This window comes from Jatropha curcas, chromosome 5, assembly GCF_041381405.1.
Source record: "Jatropha curcas cultivar XTBG-Jc1 chromosome 5, XTBG_Jcur_1.0, whole genome shotgun sequence".
In the NCBI taxonomy this organism is placed as follows: domain Eukaryota; kingdom Viridiplantae; phylum Streptophyta; class Magnoliopsida; order Malpighiales; family Euphorbiaceae; genus Jatropha; species Jatropha curcas.
The window spans coordinates 18239905-18258493 of record NC_143155.1 but is presented as its reverse complement, the minus strand read 5'-3'; the positions used below and the strand labels follow the sequence as shown (position 1 = coordinate 18258493).

General features: G+C 30.6%; 2 protein-coding genes across 2 annotated transcripts; both read left to right on the top strand.

Moving 5' to 3' along the window:
• Positions 1-3277, top strand: LOC105634352 (putative aldo-keto reductase 3). Its single transcript, XM_012217201.4, has 5 exons — positions 1-292; positions 557-757; positions 1297-1469; positions 1585-1687; positions 2817-3277. The coding sequence occupies exons 1-5, from the start codon at positions 74-76 to the stop codon at positions 3153-3155; spliced, it is 1035 nt and encodes a 344-aa protein (XP_012072591.2). The 5' UTR covers positions 1-73; the 3' UTR covers positions 3156-3277.
• An 11422-nt stretch (positions 3278-14699) lies between these two features.
• LOC105634353 (putative aldo-keto reductase 2) lies at positions 14700-17081 on the top strand. Its single transcript, XM_089721274.1, has 5 exons — positions 14700-14998; positions 15137-15337; positions 15887-16059; positions 16175-16277; positions 16613-17081. Exons 1-5 carry the CDS (start codon positions 14780-14782, stop codon positions 16949-16951), a joined length of 1035 nt encoding a protein of 344 aa, XP_089577400.1. The 5' UTR covers positions 14700-14779; the 3' UTR covers positions 16952-17081.
• Positions 17082-18589: the final 1508 nt, after the last annotated feature.

Below are 18589 nucleotides of genomic sequence, written 5' to 3'. Positions count from 1 at the left end.
TGGTTCATAGACATCTTTGACTCTGTTGCTTCTCCTCGTAACAGAGAGTGTTTTGTTTTGGTTAGAACTGGAAATGGCAGGAGCAACAGTGAAGAGGATAAAGCTTGGATCGCAAGGACTAGAGGTATCAGCTCAAGGACTTGGCTGTATGAGCATGTCCGGCGGCTACGGCCCTCCAAAGCCTGAATCGGACATGATCGCTCTCATCCACCACGCCATTAACACAGGCGTCACTTTCCTCGACACCTCCAATGTCTATGGACCGCTCACCAATGAGATTCTTCTCGGCAAGGTTCGCTTTTTCATTTACAATAAAAAAATGAAACAATATATGGAAATCAATAAGCTTAACAGAAAGTGCTTTGACTTTACCAGTTCTTTACTTTTATTTACAACTTAATTTTTGATATTTTTTAAAATAAAAAAATATTTATGGAAATTAATAAGTGTTTTGCAGTTTTAATTTACATCTTTTAATTAATTTGTATAATTTTGTGATATTTTTAAATGGAAAATTTTATGTAAATCAATTTGTTAACTTCTGAATTTGCCTCAGGCTCTGAAAGGAGGGATGAGAGAGAGAGTGCAGTTGGCCACCAAATTTGGCATAATCTTTAAGGACGGAAAGGTGGAGCTTCGAGGAGATCCTGCATATGTAAGGGCTTCTTGTGAGGACAGCTTGAAGCGGCTCGATGTTGATTGTATTGATCTTTATTACCAGCATCGCATTGATACCTCCATTCCTATTGAAGTCACGGTTTGACTCTCTTTCTCTTCCTCCCCTGTTTTTTTTTTTTTTTTTTCTTTTTTCAGATTTGAGTTATATAGTAACTGATTTTCAAACTATGGTCGATTCTTTAGCAAAAATATTGTAATTTTGTATGAATTTTTTGATAAAAATAAAATTTTTTAAATAATGTAATAACTTTTTGTTCTATAAAATATTTATATTTTTGAAAGGTATTATTTAATTTTATATCTAATATTAAAATGATATATATATATATATATATATTTATGTATGAAGAAAACCAAGCTACATAATATTCAGTCCATCCTTGAATTTGATGGAACCAAACATTTGAGAAGAATAGTCATCCTATATTTGATTCTCTGATTTGGATTTCAGGGTAGGGAACCAAGTAACAATAATAAGCATATTCTAGTTCTTATTATTGTTGCAACTGGAAAATTGTTTATACTGTATAGTTGTTTATGCATTGGATTGCAGTGTCAAAAGGTCTAGTTATTAAGCACCCTTAATTGTTATAATTTGTTTCTTTTTATCTTTGCAAGATGGGGGAACTCAAGAAACTAGTTGAGGAGGGTAAAATAAAGTATGTAGGTCTATCTGAGGCTTCTGCTTCAACAATCAGACGAGCTCATGCTGTCCACCCAATAACAGCTGTGCAGTTGGAGTGGTCCTTATGGTCAAGAGATGTGGAGGAAGATATTGTTCCTACTTGCAGGTGACACGTCATTGAGAAAAATTAATTTATTTTTGGAATTCAAATGAATACAAATATAACATGTTTATTCATTACATGGTTTCTTGTTTTTGATCTTGCCCCTTGTAATTCTCAGAGAACTTGGCATTGGTATCGTCGCATACAGTCCCCTGGGACGAGGATTCTTTTCGTCTGAGCCTAATTTGGTTCAAAACCTTGCAGAGGGTGACTTTAGAAAGGTTGGGAAAGATTTACCAACTCATTATGCATTTTGAATTTTGAGTATGTCACATGTGCATTTGGCATATGAATGTGTCCTAGCATCAACATCTGATTATTGGGATACTTCCGCAAGTGTCTATAAGGTTTGCTAGTATAGAAGGAGAGGGCCCATCCTTAGCTCTAAAAATAACCAAATTATGGCATTTTGCTAAATTATGAATATTGTTGTGTTGCTTCATGAGGATGAATCTTTGCAAAATATTAGTAGTAGTCGGTTTTAAGAATTAGGAGAGGTCCATTTATGCTAAAGTTTGCAAGTTATGTCCATATTTACCTTCAATTTGGTTGTCGTATTACTTTGTCACATGCTTCATATACCTTTAATATAATGGAGACTAGCTAATTCATAAATTTATGAGTTAATTTGATAAAATTGAAAGGAAAGGACTAGAATTAGGAAAGTGGGCATAAGTTCAGTATTTTTCTAGTTTGTAGTTCCTCCATATTCACCTTATTTTTCCTTTCTGGTTGGTTACCTTGTCACCATTTCACTGCAGAACTTTCACTCATACAAAATGTAGATTTTTATGATTTCACATACCTTAGTGCGAATGATACATGAACACTGATGATCTTGCATTTTTTTGGATTTATGTTGTCAGGCTTCCAAAAGTTATCCTAATTTTCTTTGCAAATCTTTTTTGACATTTTTTATAAGTAGTTCCTTAATCCTTGCGGTGGTGAAAAACTTCAGTGATTATTCATGATGCTCAATCTATTCCCTGAACGTGGTCTGCCATAAAAAGGACAAGAAGCCTTAATTGATCCCATCAATAAGTCTGGATGCCTAATGTTTTTGCTTAAACCTTCTATGTTCAATTTAAATTGGAGGGATATAACATTCCATCTGTAACGAATCATAGACTCTTTTTTCCCTTGATGAAGTTGTTTAGAACAATGGTCTTGGACTATATGTAAGATGCTATGATGTTATGCCTTGCAAGTAGGAAGAGTTATTGTTAGGTTTCAGAAATTTATTCGACTACTTTTTTTCCAGAATTTTATTCAAGTAGGGACATGATAGTTTCTTTTGTTTGAGTTCATTTGCTGTTGATATTGACACGAGTACTGTTTCTTTTGTCACAGGTTCTACCTAGATTCCAAGCTGAAAATCTGGAGCACAACAAAAAACTTTTAGAGCGTGTTAGTGAAATTGCAGCAAGGAAACAATGCACCACATCACAACTTGCACTGGCTTGGGTCCATCACCAAGGAGATGATGTCTGTCCAATTCCCGGAACTACCAAGATAGAAAACTTCAACCAGAATGTTGGAGCTTTGTCTGTTAAACTCACGCAGGAAGACATGGCCGAACTTGAATCCATTGCTTCTGCTGATGCTGTAAAAGGTGAAAGATACTTCAGCAACTTTCCAACATACAAGGAATCTAGCACTCCACCACTATCCTCATGGAAAGCAGCATAAAAAGCATGCCTTTGAGCCTGGTGTTTTTTTATTTCCTTGTATTTGCTTGTTGTCTTTGAAGTTTCATATAGTATGAAGGAATAAATCTCTACTTAATTAATAAAATATTTCATGATTTTGAATTTGGATTGGAGTTCAAAGTGTAAAATCATAAAGAAATACATATGATGCTTGATTCCATATGTTCAAATCAAATCAAATGATTAAGAATTCATTATGAATGACATTACTTTATAAATGCAAGTTAATTGAAGTTTCAGACCAAATTTGGAATAAAGTAATTTGTGATTTTTTATTAAGACAGACCTGATAATACAACTATAATCCTCACATTTTTTAATTTAGAAATTATTTACTTCTTATGGATTATAATTAATATTTTACTTTACAAAATACAAAAGAATTGATTGAGAAATGAAGGAGAAACACGTAAAAATATTGAAAAGGAGAGAGAGAAAGACAGAATAGGATGGAGAAAACGAGAGATGAAATTTATTCTAATTTATCCATAAAATTTATTTTATTAATTTTACAAAATTCATTTGAAAATTTCACATATTTCTATAAAATCCGGTAATGGAACTGAAAAGAATTGAATTGGTTTTTTTTTTTTTTTACTTAAACTGTATGGATGAATTTTTAGGGAAGTAAAGGCTAGTTTGCAACTTGTAAATGAGAAAAAAAAAAAAAAAGGTCGAAACGAGCTTTCGGCTCATTTAGCACAGTGACTCTCGTCCAGATGTGCAAATAAGCCTGCTTAGAGCTGGGTTCTGGGTGTTGAAACGACGTAGTCAAAGACTAAAAAATGTTCTTTTAAATATTTTAAATGAGAAGCTATCAAGTACAGAATAAATGGAATATATAATAGTATGCATCCCAAAGGTCTGAAGCTCTAATTCTACTTGAAGAAGATAGAGAGAGACCATCAATGTTCAATGCCACTGCTACTATTAGGTTGGATTGGTTACTACTTTTGGGTAGGGGTTTTCAAATCAGAATCAAACCAACATTGAATCAGTCAAAAGTAAAATCAAACCATGGTCAATAACTCGATTCTTGTGTTTAAGGCTGAGCTTCGGTTTTTTATTTTTCTGTAATATGAATGAGTGGTTCTCGTGCTCTTTAGAACTATATAAAAAAATATATAATTAAAGAAACTCCAATATATTTTTTAATATAATTTTTAAAATAAAATTTACAGCTTTTTATTAAACTGGTTTATTCTATTTCAATTCTACTTTTACTATTATTATTTATTCATGCTACAACTAAAAAAATTGAAAAAAAAAAACTTGAAAAAGATTGTTTAATTTAGGTTTCAAAGCGAATCCAAAACTGTCTTAGCAATAATAGTTTAAGAGCCGTTTGATTAAGCTTATTTATTTTTAATTACAATCAGTGATTTTAAAATTGAAGCTAACAGTTTTAAAATCAGTTTTAAAATCATGGTCATACATAAGCAGTGGTGACAGAGTTGATTACCGTTGTAGCATCATCGATACTTCTAATATTATCATCTTCAGAATCATGAGAAAAAGGGGAAGTGTTGAGAGAAAGAAAGTTATCTGTATCGGTGGTTTTGGTGTTAATGATGATGATTTCGCACTTCCACATACTCATCTTTCCAATCTTTTCTTTATATTTGAAATTTCAGATTCAAACTGATAAACTTGCAAATTTAATAATTACGATCTATTTGTAATCTGACATTTTTAACTTTGTTAATTTTTAAAATTTTTTAATTTCTAAAAATTTATTTTCTAAAATATATAAAGTTTAAAATTATAATTTATTTTTAAGTTTTTTTTATTACTATGTATCTATATATCTATATTCTCTCTCTCTCTCTCTCTCTCTATATATATATATATAAAAGGTGAAACAAAGAGAAATTTTGAGGCATTCTCTTGTTCAGCATTTTAGTTTTCTTTTTTTGATAAAATTTTGAGCTTTTTCTTATTTTTTTTTATTTTGATTGGTCAATATAATTATTTTTTTTTCATTTTAATATTTAAATATACTAATAATAATTGATAACTTTTAAAACTTTAATCTAATTCAACTAAAACCTTATCTTTGAAAACCTAATCTAATTCAATTAAAATTTGGCCTAACTTTCAACTTCACTCTGAAATTTTCGAGTAGTTGCAATTTCACTTTAAATTAATCTTTGTACCTTGGACACCCTGAATTTATCAACCTAGTTGCAATTACACCCTAATTTGAATTAATACCCAACTCATTATTTTTGCATCTTAAAATTGGTTCAATTTTAAAATCAAATATTTCAATGCTGATTTTTTTTTATTTATTATATGAGTACTTGGGTTTGATTTTATCATTTATTGTTTAAATACTTGGATATGGAGTCCAATTTTTTACATTATTTAAATTCAAATTCCAACCTTAGTTTACATTTATGGTAATTGCAACAAATTGACAAGTTTAAGGTGTAGTAAATCACTTTTAGGGTACAGTTACACCTTAAAACCAAATTAGAGTATAAATACAATTAGGTTGATAAATTCAGGGTGCTCAAGGTACAAAAGTCGATTTAGAGTGAAATTGCAACTACTCGAAAAGTTTAAGGTGAAATTGAAGGTTAGACCACTAAAATTTTATCTTTTAAATTTTTGAACCTAAAATCTAGCTATATATATATATATATATATATATATATAGAACGTTCAAAACGTTCTTTTTGTTCAACATTCTTTTTTTTTTTAGAAAAATTTAAATTTTTTTCTTTTCTTTATTTTGATTGGCCCGCAATTAATTTTTTAATTTAATACTTAGTATTTAATATGGATAATTGATAAGTTTTGAAACCTATTTAATCTAATCATCCAACCTAATTCAACTACAACTTTAACTTTTAAAATTTTAATTATTATATATATCATGAACAAGATCAAAACTTCAAAATTATTATACATACTTTTTTTTTTTTTTTAGTATTATTGTTGTGTTGTTTATATTAATCCTATTAAATCTGGATTTTCACAGGTCACTCTTAGCTGTTTTTCTTCTGAGATGGCCAGCTGAGGTATTTACACTGAATCGTGTTTATCTACTGGATGGCATTGGTTTGCATCTGTCTTGTTGTATTTTATGTTGATTTATATTTCACAGTTTGATGGAACTTGTGATGATTTGGTTTGTGAAGCCAAAACAAGAAGAGTATGTTCCAATCTATCCCTCTTGTGAGCCCCTTCAGCTTTCAATTTATTCTTGGATGAAGATTTTCAAAACTGGGTAGGCATTACAACTTGGTTTCTCTTTGTCTTGAGTTGATAAATAGGGAGTGGAGAGTGTTAATTCAGCATGTTTAGGAAACAAATGGTGTTACAGACCTGATGGCTAATGAAGCTTTGAAGCCTATCCGTGGAGTGCATTTGCTGGAAACCTTGAAAACTGTCCGTGGAGTGCATTTGCTGGAGACCCCTTCTCTTTTCTTTTCTAACTTACTGTATGCAGATGTTGTAGGAGCTTTTTGGCTCGTTTGGTCATTGTGTAATCTGGGTTTATAGCCTTCATCTTGATTAAAAAATAAATTAAAAAAAAGGAATTTCAAAACTTGAATACACGTAAAAAAAAAAAAAAACTAGAGGAGAACATGATTTTATAATTACATGCAAGCATTCTTTTATATTTCATGCATGTAAAAGAGAAAATCAAGAATCTCTTTTAGCTAGCAAAGGAATCATGTTGTTGTTTAAAGAATTGGCAAGAATCTCTTATATCAAGCAAAGGAATTAATAAATGTCCTTGACATATTAACATTTTATTCTTATAAGATAGAAATCTAAATTGTATAGTTATAGGACATGTAATAATTTTGGATATTAAATTATAATTGACCAAGAAGCAATAAGTAATAATTTGTTGGGATTATAACTGATTCGAGTGGAGCGCGCAGAAACATGCCGGTGGTAGAAGTAAAATAAAATTACCGACGATAAAAGTTAACAGTGATATGAAGCACTGGAATCTACTATCCACTCGATATCTGCATCTCCAATATGACAGCAATCTGCATCATGAGAGACTAAAGTCACCTCACCATCTTCTGCTGAGGCTGTAGCAGATGTATTTCTGTCTTTCTCCTATCTTCGACATTCTCCTGTTTGAGTAAACGACAATTCTTTTTTAGATGACCCTCCTTACCGCAATGGTAACACTTTCTCATTTCTCTAAACTTGGATCTATCACCTGACTTTTCATGCCTTGGACCTCTACTCTTGTTCTAGCCCTTATTCTCTGTGACAAGGGCTTGTGAACTGGTACTGGCAACATCTCTTCTTTGTATTTCTTTATTGAATAGTCTATTCTTTACCATATACATTGTTACCACACCATTAGGAGTTGAGTTACTCAATGATACCACAAGAGTATCCCAAATATCTGCTAGAGATCCCAACAGTAGGCATGCTTGCATCTCGTCATCCAAGGACATACCGCTGACTGCTAACTCAGTTACGAGTCCTTCAAAATTACTTAGGTGTTGTGTAACTAATCGCCCCTTTGACAGCTTTAAGTTCATGACTTTACAAATCATGAACACTTTACCTTGAGCATTTGTAGCCCCGTACATATTCTCTAATTTCTTCCAGAGAACTTGGGGATCTTTTTTAATTTCTCACGTGGTTGTACAGGCTAGCATCTATTCATTGGTGTATTGTACCCAATGTCTGCTTTTTTAACTTGTCCCACTGCTTTTCTTTCATTTCTTTTGGCTTTGCACTATCACCTTCAATTGGAACGTACAGATCTTTGCAATTGAGGTAGTCCTCCATTTTGGATTTCCACATCGAATAATTCGAATCCGTCAATTTGATCATTGCCTCGTCGTTAGCCATATCGAATTCTGAATCTGACAAAATTTTACTATTCACGAAATTCACTATTCATGTGAATATTAACTTTGTAGAAAACTAATAGAATTTACCAGCCAGGCTCTGATACTAGTTGTTTGGATTATAACTGATCCTAAGTGGGGCCCGTGGAAAAATGCAGGTGGTAGAAGTAAAATAAAATTACCGACGATAAAAATTAATAGCGCCGATAAAGATTTAAATTACTATTACCACATTTACCTCCAATAATTACGTATTGGACATTGATGACCGAATCCACTAGAAATAATAATCACGGTAAAAATTAAATAATTACTGTAAATGCCAGATGAAAAATAGAGAAACCGAGATTTACGTAGTTCACCCTTCAACTGTTATGGGCTACGTCCATGGACAAATTCCGAATAATTCTTCTACTATAAAATAGTAGATACAAAAGAGATTACAAAAATAGTGGCACTCTAAGAGTTTCCCAAAAACACCCCAGAAAATTATAATTCTCACTATTTTCTCTCTTTCCCAATTTTAGGAACCCTTTTCTAAAATTCTCTACACTTAACTGTGTAGACTTCTTCTTTTGTTTGAACATCTGAAGATATTTATAGGAGAAAGGGACGCGTAATTAACGTGTCCACCGACCGACGCTTTAATTAAGGAGTCCATTTCTCATCTTTTTATTTCTTTATTTAAAACGTATATATAATTGTACACACGTTTAAATCTTCCTTTTTTTTTTCAAAAGTGTGTGGGTCCCACATGTTGGAGGGACCCCACAACATAATTAGTGGTTAAGGTGTGAGTTTTTCTCTACCAAACTTTTCATGTCCTGATCTTGGTGGACAAGTTATATCAATAGATATATTTGAAATTATCTCTACTAATTTGGTAAACATAGGTTGTCATACTCTTGCAAGAGCTGCCTATAAGTATAGTTGGTCTTATGTGTGGGACTGTGTCCCACCTTGCTTGTTCAGTTTTTATAATTCAAGTTAATGCATTAATAGCATTTTGCCTTAAAAAAATTATCTTGATTGATTTCTCTTAATCTATTATCCGTGTATCCACTAATTCCTTTTTTTGGATGAATTCAATTTGATCAAGATTTGGTTTTGCTACATGGAAATCAAGAAAAGTCAATGTTTAATTATATACAACGAGAGGAAAAATGGTTTGCCAATTTATAAATAGGTAAACTTCATATTCCCTAAGAAGTCTGTTTAACCGTGACTTGATTATATAAATTGGGTTGATTGACAAGGAATACATGCAAATTAGAAACAACCAAGACATTTATATAGTTCATATATGCAGCCAAGCAATAATTCTTCTACTATAAAATAGTGGTACAAAAATAGTAGCACTCTAAGTGTTTTTCAAAAACACCCAAAAAAATTATAATCCTCACTATTTTCTCTCTTTTCCAATTTTAGGAACCCTTTCTTAAAATTCTCTACATTTAACTGTGCAGACTTCTTCTTTTGTTTGAACATCTGATGATATTTATAGGAGAAGGGGACGCGTAATTAACATGTCCACCGACTGACACTTTAATTCAGGAGTCCATTTCTCCTCTTTTTATTTTTTTATTTGAAATGTATATATAACTGTACACACGTTTAAATCTTCCTTTTTTTTTTTCAAAAGTGTGTGGGTCCCACGTGTCGGAGGGACCCAACAACATAATTAATGGTTAAGGTGTGAGATTTTCTCTACCAAACTTTTCATGTCCCTGATCTTGGTGGACAAGTTATATCAATAGATATATGTGAGAGTTATTAATTATCTCGACTGATTTGGTAAACATAGGAGCTCATACTCTTGCAAGAGCTGCCTATAAGTATAGTTGGTCTTATGTGTGGGACTCTGTCCCACCTTGCTTGTTCAGTTTTTATAATTCAAGTTAATGCATTAATAGCATTTTGCCTTAAAAAAAATTATCTCGATTGATTTCACTTAATCTATTATCCGTGTATCCGCTAATTCCTTTTTTTTGATGAATTCAATTTGATCAAGATTTGGTTTTGCTCTATGGAAATCAAGAAAAGTCAATGTTTAATTATATACAACAAGAGGAAAAATGGTTTGCCAATTTATAAATAGGTAAACTTCATATTCCCTAAGAAGTCTGTTTAACCGTGATTTGATTATATAAATTGGGTTGATTGACAAGGAATACATGCAAATTAGAAACAACCAAGACATTTATATACTTCATATATGCAGCCAAGCAATAATTCTTCTACTATAAAATAGTGGTATAAAAATAGTGGCACTCTAAGTGTTTTTCAAAAACACCCCCAAAAAATTATAATCCTCACTATTTTCTCTCTTTTCCAATTTTAAGAACCCTTTCCTAAAATTCTCTACACTTAACTGTGTAGACTTCTTCTTTTGTTTGAACATCTGAAGATATTTATAGGAGAAGGGGACGCGTAATTAACGTGTCCACAGACTTACGCTTTAATTAAGGAGTCCATTTCTCCTTTTTTTTATTTTTTTATTTAAAACATATATATAACTGTACACACATTTAAATCTTCTTCTTTTTTTTTCAAAAGTGTGTGGGTCCCACATGTCGGTGGGACCCAACAACATAATTAATAGTTAAGGTGTGAGATTTTCTCTACCAAACTTTTCATGTCCCTGATCTTGGTAGACAAGTTATATCAATAGATATATGTGAGAGTTATTAATTATCTCGACTGATTTGGTAAACATAGGAGCTCATACTATTGCAAGAGCTGCCTATAAGTATAGTTGGTCTTATGTGTGGGACTCTGTCCCACCTTGCTTGTTCAGTTTTTATAATTCAAGTTAATGCATTAATAGCATTTTGCCTAAAAAAAAATTATCTCGATTGATTTCACTTAATCTATTATGCGTGTATCCGCTAATTCCTTTTTTTTGATGAATTCAATTTGATCAAGATTTGGTTTTGCTATATGGAAATCAAGAAAAGTCAATGTTTAATTATATACAACAAGAGGAAAAATGGTTTGCCAATTTATAAATAGGTAAACATCATATTCCCTAAGAAGTTTGTTTAACCGTGACTTGATTATATAAATTGGGTTGATTGACAAGGAATACATGCAAATTAGAAACAACCAAGACATTTATATACTTCATATATGCAGCCAAGCAATAGCATAAAGTAAACAATAGTAAAAAGATTTAAACTTTAACCATATTGTAAGATTTTTCTACTTACAGTTGAAAGGTAAATCCTTAGGAGTTTTTCGGATTTTTTAATAGGAAGAGTAATAAGTGTTATTTTTATAGTATTCTTAGTATAGTTTTTATTAGGATTTTCAGTATTTTTAATTACTTTAATTAGTTTTATTTAGTTTTATTTATATTTTTTAATAAATTTTTCTTGAATCATATTTCACTTGATCTTGAGGAATTTTACAAGATTTTTATAGAAAAGCAGCCAAAAATGCAAGAGAAGATGTCAAAAACTTCCAACAAGCAGCACCCCCAAGGCATGCTACCCAGCATCCCCGTGCTACTCTGCAGAGTTCAATTTAGGCCGAAATTTTATATTAAGCCCGTGCTGCCCACATGAAAATATTGTGGGACGTACCTTATGAAAATATTATGGGATGTACTTTATTAAAGTTGAAGTCCTATTTAGACGCTGTGAGAGTCTTAATTGGGAAGAAATATATAAAACCTAAACAGTTTTCTATCTCCAAAAGATTTCTTATGCAATAGAGATTCGCTTTCCTAAACAAATAAGAAGATATTCCAAAAAGTCTATATAAAGAGAGAGACCCCCATGATCGGGGGTCTAATCCATTCATTCTATATAGCATCTCTGGTTCTATTGTTTTCTAGATAATTTTCTCTCTCTTTAAGACTTTAAGTATTGAAGTTGATGTCAAGATTCAAAGAAGCTGCTCAAGCCAATCGTTGACTAGTTTTTATTTCAAAACTTTTTTTTTGCTTATTATTTTTTATGGGATTATTTATAAGTTTAATTGAGTTTTATTTAATTATTATGTTGAACTAAACTCTCATATTAGGGATTTAATGTAGCTTAATTTCGATTCCAATTTATAATATTAGATTTGCTTTTCCTTTTTTATGATATAACTTATTATTGAACTTAATGCTCCCAAGCAAAGTTTCTCCCATGAATTGATTTATTTCGAAAATCACTACCGAGAGAAGGCTTTTTGTTATGAAAAAGGTAATAAATTACATGAGAATAATAACTTGATGCGGAAGCTATATGGTTTGAGTCATGTGAGGTTTTCATGAGTTAACAACCTTATGCTATGAATTCATAAACAAACCATAAAACTTAATGAGTTAATTCATGTTTGATTGCGCTATTAGAAGATAGGTAATCAGACCGGGTTAAAATAGATAACAATATATCGGGAGAGCTTGTTAGTGATTTTATGGTTGTTTCTCCTATTTGAACAATTAAAATTGATTATCAAACTAATAAAATAAATTGAATAGAATTAAGTGAAATCAAAATCCCTAGTAGCTTTTAATCCTTGATTTCTTTTCATCAAATTGTCTTGCTTGATTTTTTTTTATTCTCTTTTATTTTAATTTAATTTAATTTCTTAAAAGAATTCTCCTTATTGTTGTTTAAATAATAGTAGATTAACATAATTTTAGTACTTAGTATACAATCTTTATGGGATGATATTCTATTCATTTTTTATTACTTGTTGTGATTTCGTGCACTTGCGAAAAAAGCTCTGTCAAAGAGAAATAAGGGTTTAATTTCGAATCAGATTGTAGTCAAAAGGGGGTCGATGTTTGAAGACTTAAGTAACAATCGACCTAATATAACTACTATTTTTTTACTATTTTGTGGAATTCACTTAGAAATTAATATTTTTGTGTTTGAAATGAAAAAAAATATATAGATTTTAATTCTAGGAATTTAATTCTGTGAAATTGTTAACCACACCAAATTCCATAAAAATAGGTAATTTTTCAAATGAATTCCACAAAACTTAGCAATCCAATTTTTTATGAAAAAACTACAATTCTCATTCGACAAAGTCAATTTTTCAAATTTTTTACTTATTTAACTTTTTTTTTTTATCAAACTTGACCAAACCCATTGTTTTTTACTATTGAGGAGAGATATTTGGTTTAAATATACATTCACTAAATTAAATGCAATATTTTTATTAATATTATTTTTATATGTTTATTTTAAAAAAATATAAAAAATTATATAGCATAACATAAATATAATTGATATTCATTGTTAATTTTTTTGAAATTATTATTTCAAGTATATTTTTGGAAATAAAAGTAAATGAATTTTCAATTATAAATTTATTCCATACATAATTACGTGGAAACTCAATTAAATTATATGTTTTAAATTAATCATAACAAATATGAGAATTTATTTATAAATGAATTTTATTTTTTAAATTCATTTATAATACCGAGTGGAGTGTACAACGGAACTGCAACATCTAATATTCCTTTCTCTGTGTCCACAACCAAGCACAAACACCACAAAAAACCAATGGAAGTCAAAGTTCTAAACCAAAAAATGATAATTAATCTACCGAATGGTAACAATAAAAGCTCTTAGCGGTTGTAGTTACCTGTATGAGGCATGTCTCTCTGTCTTCTTTCTTTTTATCTATATATCTATTTGACTATTTCTTTATATAGGTTATATTGCTTATGAGCTTATTCTAAATTGTAATTGCTTATTAAGACATTAATTAATTACTTATTAGGTTTTGATTTGTATGTTTTGATATCTTGATTTGCATGGTACCTTTTGTTTTGGGTTTTGCCTGTGTGAACATTGAGAACACCGTCCAATCATAAATTTATTATTGTACTTTACATAAAAAATTTTATGGCACTCTCAGCTTTTACTTTAATCTATTGAACATTTTAATTTATAAAATTGTATCAATTAAATACTTCAACTTGTAAAATTTATTCTATTGAATACTTATTAAATAGTTGAAAAATATGAAAATTATTATTCCAAAGATTATACTAATCACATATTAAGTGAATATTTTGCACATAAATATCAAAAATACCAAAAAAATGTTATTATTTGTATAGAAAGGGATATAACATTAGCAAAATTCGAAATTTCAAAGGCATAATAGATCACTCGCAAAGTTTAAGGTGCCATAAAATTTTTTTCTGTAAAGTATAGATGTATATTTATGCATTTGGCTATGAGAATAGCATTGCTTAATCGAATGGTTCAATAATGAGTTTGGTGGTTGTGCTTAGTGATATTAACAAAATAAAAAAAGTTATTTGATGTTTATTCCTTGATTGCTTAGAGCATCATTTATAGCATGATTCTCATGTGAAAAATTAAATTTTTTTTTTCAAATTTTGAACTGAATTTAAATGCTTTCACTGCAACTTTTATTTATCCATAATATTTTTATACAGCTTCAGCTTCATCACCATGGACAGAACTAGAAATTTAAGGTTGAAGGGGCTAAAAGCAATATTACATGTTGTGTGTTTTTGTTTTTGTTTTGTGATTTCACATTAAAATTTTCTTTCATTAGGGTCTGTCAAGAAAGTTGTGAAGAACCAACTAATGCGAATTAGCTATTTTTGTCATTTTAGCTATGTGTTTTTACTGTCAGTACATATGTCAGCATCGTTATTTCCATAAATGCAAATAAATAACTAACGGAGGTCCCTACGTGTGCAGCTACTCACTTCTATAAGAACACATTTGTTGCTTCTCCTTGTAACAGAGAGTGCTTGGTTTAGAACTTAGAACTGAAAATGGCAGGGACAACAGTGAAGAGGATAAAGCTAGGGTCGCAAGGGCTAGAGGTATCAGCTCAAGGACTTGGTTGTATGAGCATGTCCGACTACTACGGCCCTCCAAAGCCTGAACCAGACATGATCGCTCTCATCCACCATGCCATTAACACAGGCGTCACTTTCCTCGATACCTCCGATGTTTATGGACCGCACACCAACGAAATTCTTCTCGGCAAGGTTTCATCTTCTTCGCTCAATCTTAACATTTTGTTGTAATTTTATATAACTTTTGATTTTTATAATTTTGTAATGTTTTGAAAGAAAAAAGTTATGGAAATTAGTAATGAATGAATCTTGACTTTTGAATTTACTCAGGCTCTGAAAGGAGGGATCAGAGAGAGAGTGGAACTGGCCACCAAATTTGGCATAAGCTTTAAGGACGGAAAGAGGGAGATTCGAGGTGAGCCGGCTTATGTGAGGGCTGCTTGTGAGGATAGCTTGAGGCGGCTCGATGTTGATTGTATTGATCTTTATTACCAGCATCGCATTGATACCTCCATTCCTATTGAAGTCACAGTTTGACTCTCTTTCTCTTCCTCCCCTGTTTTTCTTTTCCTTTTTAAAGATTACAGTTGTGTACTAACTGGTTTTCAAACTATGGTCAATTCCTTAGCAAAAATATTGTACTTCTTGATTTTTATAGTAAAAAAATTGTAATTTTGTATGAATTTTTTTGATAAATTTAAAATAAAAATCTTTAAATAATGTAATGACTTTTTTTTTCTTCTATAGAATAGTGTATATGATTTTATATTTAATTTAAATTACTTTTAAAAAAATTTATTTGAATTTATGGATAAAAGAAAACTAAGCTACATACCAAGGAGTTCAATTCCAATTCCTGATGGAACCAAACATTTGAGTTGAGTGGCCATTCCATATTTGATTCTCTGATTTGGGGTAGGAACCAAGTAACCATGATAAGCATATTCTAGTTCTTATTATTGTTGCATCCAGAAATTCGTTAATACTGTATAGTTGTTGATGCATTGAATTGCATTGTCAAAAGGTCTAGTTATTAAGCACTCTTAATTGTTATTGTTTGTTTCTTTTTATCTTTGCAAGGTGGGGGAACTCAAGAAACTAGTTGAGGAGGGTAAAATAAAGTATATAGGTCTATCTGAGGCTTGTGCTTCAACAATCAGACGAGCTCATGCTGTCCACCCAATAACAGCTGTGCAGTTGGAGTGGTCCTTATGGTCAAGAGATGTGGAGGAAGATATTGTTCCAACTTGCAGGTGATATGTCAATGAGAAAATATTAATTTGTTTTTGGAATTCAAATGAATGAAAATATAGGATGATTATTCAGTACATAGTATCTTGATTTTAACTTTGTCCTTCTAATTCTCAGAGAGCTTGGTATTGGTATCGTTGCATACAGTCCTCTGGGACGAGGATTCTTTTCGTCAGGGCCTAAGTTGGTTGAAACATTTAAAGAGAATGACTTTAGAAAGGTTGGGAAATATTTACTAACTTATTATTCATTGTGCTAATGTTTAAAATGCTAAGGTTTTCAGTTTGGTATAAATTCAGTAAGATAGCAACAACCACGCTTGAACTAAGGAAACCTACATAAAATCTGGCCTCTTTTGGAATGTCTTCACCATCATCTACTTTGCTGTATTATGACAAAATTGATCTTGTTGCTATGTTAATGCCCTACAAGTAGGAAGAGGCATTCTTATGTTTCAGAATTTTATTCGAGTACTTCGTTAACATGATGATTTCTTTTATTTGCAAGTTGGTTTTGCTGTTGACATTGAAATGAGTATTATTTCTATTATTACAGTACCTGCCTAGATTCCGAGCTGAAAATCTGGAGCATAATAAAAAACTTTTCGAGTGTGTTAGTGAAATTGCAGCTAGAAAACAATGTACCCCATCACAACTAGCACTGGCCTGGGTCCATCACCAAGGAGATGATGTATGTCCGATTCCCGGAACTACCAAGATAGAGAACTTCAACCAGAATGTTGGAGCTTTGTCTGTGAAACTCACGCCAGAAGACATGGCTGAACTTGAATCCATTGCTTCTGCTGATGCTGTAAAAGGTGAAAGATACTTCAGGAACTTTCCAACATACAAGGAATCTAGCACTCCACCACTGTTCTCATGGAAAGCAGCATAAAAAGCATGCCTTTCAGCCAGGCTTTTTTTATTTCCTTGTATTTCCTTGTTGTCTTTGAAGTTTCATATAGTATGAAGGAATAAATCTCTACTTAATCAATAAAATATTTCATGATTTTGAATTTGGATTGGAGTTCAAAGTGTAAAATCATAAAGAAATACATATGATGTTTGAATCCATATATTCAAATCAAATCAAATGATTAAGAATTCATTATGAATGACATTACTTTATAAATGCAAGTTAATTGAAGTTTCAGAACAAATTTGGAACGAAGTAATTCGTGATTTTTTATTAAGACAGACCTGATAATACAACTATAATCCTCACATTTTTTTAATTTAGAATTTATTTACTTCTTATGGATTATAATTAATATTTTAGTTTACAAAATACAAAATAATTAATTGAGAAATGAAGGAGAAACACGTAAAAATATTGAAAAAGGAGAGAGAGAAAGACAGAATAGGATGGAGAAAAAGAGAGATGAAATTTATTCTAATTTATCCATAAAATTTATTTTATTAATTTTACAAAATTCTTCTGAAAATTTCACTTATTTCAATAAAATCCGGTAATGGAACTGAAAAGAATTGAATTGATTTTTTTTTTTTCACTTAAACTGTATGGATGAATTTTTAGGGAGGTAAAGGCCAGTTTGCCCTTGGAACTTGAAAACGAGATTTTGGCTCATTTAGCACAGTGACTCTCGCCAGATGTGCAAATAAGCCTGCTCAGAGCTGGGTTCCGGGTGTTGAAACGACGTAGTCAAAGGCTAAAAAATGTTCAAACCGGTAAACTTGTAAATTTAACAATTACGATCTAGTTGTAATCCAATATTTTTAACTTTGTTAATTTTTAAAATTTTCTAATTTCTAACAATTTGTTTAGTTTCTAAATATATAAAGTTTAAAATTATAATTTATTTGTAAGTTTTTTTATTATTATGTATCTATATATCTATGTTCTATATATATATATATATATATATATATATATATATATATATATATATATATATATATATATATATATATATATATATATATATATATATAAAAGCCGAAACAAAGAGAAATTTTGAGGCATTCTACTGTTAAGCATTTTAATTTTCTTTTTATTTTTTTATAAAATTTTGAATTTTTTCTTATCTTTTGTGTTTTGATTGGCCAATATAATTATTTATTATTTTAATATTTAATATGTAGTAATAATAATTGGTAACTTTTAAAACCTTAATCTAATTCAACTAAGACCTTATATTTGAAAACCTAATTTAATTCAACTAAAATTTGGCCTAACTTTCAATTTCACTCTGAACTTTTTGAGTAGTTGCGATTTCACTCTAAACTAATCTTTGTACCCTCGGCACTCTGAACTTATCAACTTAATTGCAATTACACCCTAATATAATAATTGATAACTTTTAAAACCTTAATCTAATTCAACTAAGACCTTATCTTTGAAAACATAATCTAATTCAACTACAATTTGGCGTAACTTTCAATTTCACTCTGAACTTTTCGAATAGTTGCAATTTCACTCTAAATTAATGTTTATACCCTGAGCACCCTGAACTTATCAACCTAATTGTAATTATACCCTCATATAATAATTGATAACTTTTAAAACCTTAAT